Source organism: Panthera onca, chromosome E1, assembly GCF_046562875.1.
Source record: "Panthera onca isolate mPanOnc1 chromosome E1, mPanOnc1 haplotype 2, whole genome shotgun sequence".
NCBI lineage: Eukaryota > Metazoa > Chordata > Mammalia > Carnivora > Felidae > Panthera > Panthera onca.
The window spans coordinates 40315027-40321172 of record NC_138352.1 but is presented as its reverse complement, the minus strand read 5'-3'; the positions used below and the strand labels follow the sequence as shown (position 1 = coordinate 40321172).

At 48.0% G+C, this 6146-nt stretch overlaps 1 protein-coding gene across 1 annotated transcript; it reads left to right on the top strand.

Annotated features, from left to right (window-relative positions):
- The first annotated feature begins 2142 nt into the window (after positions 1–2142).
- CCL16 (C-C motif chemokine ligand 16) lies at positions 2143–5916 on the top strand. Its single transcript, XM_060646656.3, has 3 exons — positions 2143–2298; positions 4584–4704; positions 5358–5916. The coding sequence occupies exons 1-3, from the start codon at positions 2229–2231 to the stop codon at positions 5488–5490; spliced, it is 324 nt and encodes a 107-aa protein (XP_060502639.1). The 5' UTR covers positions 2143–2228; the 3' UTR covers positions 5491–5916.
- Positions 5917–6146: the final 230 nt, after the last annotated feature.

Below are 6146 nucleotides of genomic sequence, written 5' to 3'. Positions count from 1 at the left end.
TGCCCTCCCTGTCCTCATTCATTTCTACCAGATCTACTCTTTGGAGCCCAGCTTGGCGGCACTCTTGGCATCAGGCTTTGCTCTACAGAAATGTGGTCAGCCCTAGATGCAAAAAAACAGGTCAGGCCTGTGATGGGGGTGGCGGGAAGCTAAGGCCACCTTTACATAATAATCATCATGATGATAACAGATACCATTGTCTTACCACTTTCTACCTTTCAAGCAGTCTGCTAAACAGTCTAAGTGTATTATCTTATTTATATAAGCTACACAAGTGTAATGCTAAGAACTATCACCTGATTTTGCAGGTAAATCTTCACAAAGTCTTCGTAGCAGCCAAATTTCAAAGTCCTTTGTTCTGTGCTGCTCCCAAGGCCCTTGTTCCCAGCTATCTGGGATAAGAATGATTTTACCCAACCCTTCCCCCTCCACTTGCATACATCAGGTTGTACTATATTGTTATGCCCATTTTTGTGTCCTCCACCAAGGCCTAACAGAAAGCCTGGCCCATACCAGGTACTCAGGAAATGGATGGACTGATGGTTGGATAGAAAGATACAGGAATCAAGAGGATGCTATGCTCCATGAATAATACCCAGCTGCCCCCAAAAGCTCTCAGACCCATCTTCGGGGTTCAAGGAGGAGATCCTCTTCCTCAGAGTAAGACCATGGCCAGTGTAGGTACAGTGCCCACCCTTCCCAGGCCACCATCTTCCACACACCAGGGCCAAGAAGATACTTATATGCTAAAGGTACAACCAGGCTTCCTCAGACCTCCTCACCTCCAAAAACAATGGTCAAGGGGGTACGCAAATACATACATACTACCGTCCTAAAAAGCCATAGTGTCACCACCACTGCCTTGAACCCACCAGGACGAAATGCATTATATAGTTTTTCCCTATTCATGAGCAGTCATGCAAAACAGCAAGCCCCATAAGGATCTTCATACGCCCCTGCCTCAGTCTACTTTCATTTACTGAAACGCACCCCACTATGCCTCTAAAGCGCCTGCCAAAATCCCCTATATCTTCCATGTCTTCTCTGAATTCTACCTTCAATCCCTGGAATGGGGTCCTGAGGCAGTCTGAAGAGAGAAGACGCGGAGGGGCAGGTCAGCCCCAGTCAAGGCCCCTGGCCGAGAAGCTCAGAAACACCGAAGAGATTATCACGTGCGTGGGGTTGGAGCGCCCTCTGCTTGCCGTGATTGGCCGCGGTAGCTGGTTGGATAAACCCATATCGCAGGCAAGCAGGAGGGCTGGCCAACTAGATCTAAAGGTGGTTCAGAGTCCAAGGTCCAAAGAGATAAAAGAACATTAACGAATAAGCCAAAGACCTCAGCAATAAATGAGGACTCAAGGATCGCACATTGTTTTTTCTCAGTATTACTAACACAATCTGTGACGGGAAAAGGTGTGAGTTGAGCCATGTGTCCTTAGACTGGGGATGGGAGGCATCCTTTTCAGAGGCCTAAACCCTATCCTCGCTCCAGTCTGTGATCTCTCTAATCCTGCTTTATTTTCACCCTCCCAAAGACCGATCACCTGAGGGTACTGGGGTGGTTCCACCCCCTTTCCTCCCCCTTTCCCCAAAATAGAGATGGTGGCAGGTAATGTGGTGAAATCACACGGATCTGGTTTGCAGAACTGCCTCTCATCTCTGTGACCTGGGAGAATTTAACCTCTCTAAGCCTCAAGTGGTCTCATTTATAAAATGGAATAATAATCTCCGCTTCACTATGGTGAGAATTAAGTCAAACAGCGCCTATATAAGGTGGCTGACACACAGCACACGTGAACCACATGTTGCCTTCCTCTACTCCTTTCCTGGTGAATTTAAATCTTATTAATTCAGGGCACCTGGGTGGCTCAGATTGGTTGAAGGTCTGACTTTTGTTCAGATCATGATCTCATGATTCATGAATTTGAGCCCCCCCCCCCCCATTGGGCTCACGGCTATCAGTGCAGAGCCTGTTTGGGATTCTCTGCCCCCTCCTCTCTCCACTCCTCCCCTGCTCTCTCTCTCTCTCTCTCTCAAAAATAGATAAACATTAAAAAAAAAACTTATTAATTCAACTCTGCGCCAAGCCCCACCCTTCCTTTTGGCAAACAGAGGGAGGCACCTCTTCTCTCCTCCACCCACTCTGAAGTGGTCAGAGTACAGAGAGCAGCTGTGAAGTCAGAGTGGACAACCAGCCTCCCCTGAAGCTAAAGGGTCCCCCGGAGAGGATGAAGTTCTCTGTGGCTGCCCTCTTTCTCCTCATCCTCATCACCACTCCGGCTTCGTACGGCCAGTCAAGTGAGTCCACCTGTCCCTGCAGGGCTGGAATGAGAAAGGGCAGCTGGCAGTGAGGTGACATCAAGAGTCCTGTCAGGTCTCCGTCATCAGCCATGGGCCCTCTCCCCTCCTGCAGGCACACTCCTCAAACTCTCTCCTTTGCAAGGAGAGCTGGGCTGGTATCTAGATACCTTCTGGGGTCATCAGGCAGTTCCAGGAAGCTGGGTCAAGGTCATGTCAGGAATCCCAAAGTTGGAGAATAGTGAGCAATCATTTAGGAGGAGCCAAGGAAGTAATAGGAGATACGAGAATAAACATGAGCAACAAAAGGAGGACAGGAAGATAGCTGGATAAGAAAAGCTACAGGTGCTCTGAGAGAGCAGGACAAAAGGTACTGGGAAGGGGGCTGAAGTGATGTTTGGGGCCAAGCCCAGGGGTGGGGAGTCTGAACCTAGATACTCTTCCTTGTAGTGTCTGGCACAGATTTCTGGGACTCTCATGGCAGCCAAAGGAAGGCCCAATGGGATGCCCAGGTGTGCAGTGCAGGATTTCATGGCCTCTGTCCCCATTCCCCAGCCTGGGTTTAAATAAAGGCTATAGAAAAGAGAAAGGGGTTGAAAGGTTTTGGGAGCCACAGGATGCTTGGGACCTATGGAGAACAAGGTTTGTTTTTCCCACTCTCTATCCCTGCCTCAACCATCATATGTGAGGACCTGGCAACAAGAAAGAGACCAAGCCACTCAGACTTTCCACATACCAACTTCCATGTGCCCCAGCCCCTTTTTTTCTCCCTAAGGCTACCTTTAGCATGTGGTCTGGTCGGACTCTGGCATATAAACTCTCAGGGGAACAACGGTCATGCACACCACATATTCTGCCCACATGCTCTCAAGATGCCCCCTGGACTTTGTCATCTTTGCTTTGAGAACCAGGGTCATGGACGTCACTATGTGCAGAGCTGCATCTGGTGGGTGGCAGGAGGTAACATTGCCCTTAGGGAAGGTCAAACAGACCACTACGATGGGTTCAGTCTTCAAAAAAGTTTCGGAAAATGGCCCACCCAAAGCATGGATCAGCCAAATGGTACTCTTGAGATATTCCAATCTTGGCCACCAGCTGGAAGCAAAGGGTCAGGCGGCAAAGGGATCTGCACTCTGCAGTTTTGGGGGCTGGGAGAGGTCTCTACCTGCCCTCTTGTTTGATGTCCCAACTGATGAGTAGTCAGGGGAGCTCAAGAGAAACACAGCACTAACAACCAACCAAGGCCAGCATTCTGACAGCATCAAAAAGAGGGGGGGGAAGTGGCATTTCCAGGCAAGAAAAATGGTCAATTACTATCATCTACTCTTAATTGTAACAAGCACTGACTGAGCCTTACTATGTTCTGAATTAAGGGTTTTATCAGCATTTTCTCAACTAACCCTCACGATGATCCTAGGACATATAAGCATATTTTTACCCTAATTTAATGGATGAGACCTAGAGAGATTTTTTTAATTTGCCCATACTTCAAATCATTTGGTCAAGATACCGATTCCAGATGTCTGACCCGAAGCCTAAACAGAACACTTTTCTTCCCACCCTAACTTCTCTGGCTCACTGCTCATCTCACCCTCCTCGCTGACCTCAGCCCCTCTAATGCTGCTAGGATACAGTCCACAGCTCAGAAGGTGTGCTAGTCTCCCCTTCCCTCTCCAATTCTGTCTCCTCTTCTTTCTTCTCACATTGCATTGCTGCCATCTGTAGCGGCTCAGCATTCCCCAGACACTCGGCTTCCCCCATGCCTTCATGCCTTTCTTCCAGATCCCACAACCCTTTCATCTGCTTCAATCCCACTCATCTTTCAAGAAACAAGCCATGCACTACATGCTGTGGGACTTCTTCCTCAGCCACCCAGGCTGGGGTAGGTACCCCTCATTCTGTTTTCCACAATTCATTTCACTTTCCCTTTTCACTCTGATTAGACAGTGAGATGCTCCAGAGTAATGATGGTGTCTTCCTCAGGGTTTTGCCCCCTTAGAGCTCAATATGTGTTGGCCAAATCAAGCCCTGGCTCACCAGCAAACATGAATAACCAAGTCACTTGCATTTGCTGAAACTCAGTTCAGAAGCTGAAGGTTCTAGATGTATGTCCACCCCCCCTTCCTTTTTTCATGTTCTCTGTTACCCATAAAGCTATCATCAGTCCCTGCTAACAGATGGTTTTGCCATCAGAAGTATGGAATGCAATGGGTGGGAGATGAAGGTAGGCAACCACAGGCTCCCTCTATGCCTACTTGGTTCAGCTTTCAATGTGATTCTCTCAGAAATTCCTGAGTCGGTGAACCATTCTCCCACCTGCTGCCTGAAGTATCATGAGAAAGTATTGCCAAAGAAATTGGTGGTGGGATACAGAAAGGCCCTCAACTGCTACCTGCCAGCAATCATGTAAGCATCCCCTGCAGACATTTCTGTGGAGGGGGAAGGGGAACCGGGACCAGAATGAGATGCACAGAACCAAGAAGTCTCCATGTTAGAAGCAGGGGAGTTGTGCTTAAGGGCTTGGGCTCCGAATCTCGCAGGGAAGTCCTCGGTTGTTTATTTTTTTAATATTTATTTATTTTTGGGAGAGAGAGAAAGAGGGATAGAGTGGGAGAGGACAGAAAGAGAGGGAAATAGAGGATCTGAAGTGGGCTCTGCGCTGACAGTAGCAAGCCTGATGCGGGGCTCGAACTCATGAACCACGCAATATCATGACCTGAGCCAAAGTTGGACGCTTAACCTACTGAACCATGCATGAGCCCCAGGCCTGAGTTTAATTCTTGATGTTGCCACTTATAGTTTTGTGGACTGATAAATGACAGCCATAATGGTACCCATGCCTAAGTATCTTGGTTGAGCAGGGAACAGGCTGAAACAGGGACAATGAAGCCAGGTCTAGAAGCCAGAGAGGGAGGCCTACTGAGGGAATTCAGATGGGGGAGGCCTAGGGATGCAGTAAAGAGTATGAGGTGAGCCCCCGGTGAGCTAAAAATGGGGGAGTGTAGACTGGACCCCCACCCTACTCCATGCTCACTGACATTCTAACTCTGCCTCCACAGTTTTGTCACCAAAAAGAATCGAGAGGTCTGCGCCAACCCCAACAACAAATGGGTCCAAGAGTACATCAAGGATCCCAATCTACCTTTGCTGCCTCCCAGGAACTTGGCCCAGGTTAAAAGTATTAGAACATAGGAAGGCCGACCCCAGCTCGAAGCTCTGAAGCCTCGGTGGGAGTCCAGGTTCCGGAAAGAAAAATGCAACCCTGTGAAAATGCAGGTGGCCATGTGGTCTGGATGACAGTGGTATTGAGAGAAGCTGGCCCCTGATGCAAAAAGTAATTAAAAGTATTTCAAACACTTTCTCAATCTCCAGAGGAAATGCCAAAGTTAAGGGAGGTGGGGATAAATACATTCTCAATACACAGAAATATGTATTTCACATCTTTCTCTTGGCTCTGCCTTTGGGGCCTCCCCTCCCACCTGCACACCAGCCATCCTAAATAATTATGGCCAGCTTCCGACCTGCCACATCTCTGGCCCCTTACTCATGAAATGCCTGATAGAACTCCTGACTTTTCCTGTCCATCCTTATCCCTTTACTAGATTTCTTTTTCTTCTTCTTTTCTCTTAAAACATTTCTTTTTTAGCAACCAGAGTGGGAATATTCACATGCTAATAATTTTTGTCCCTGTTGCAGAGGTTTTGTTAGATCCCCAACACAAAAGAGAAGTATAGATCTCAGTATCTCCAGTTTGCTCATGCTGCAGCCCCATCAGGGCTTCATTCCTTTTTAAGGCTGAATAATGTTTCATTGTGTGTATGCACCACATTTTGTGTATCCATTCATCC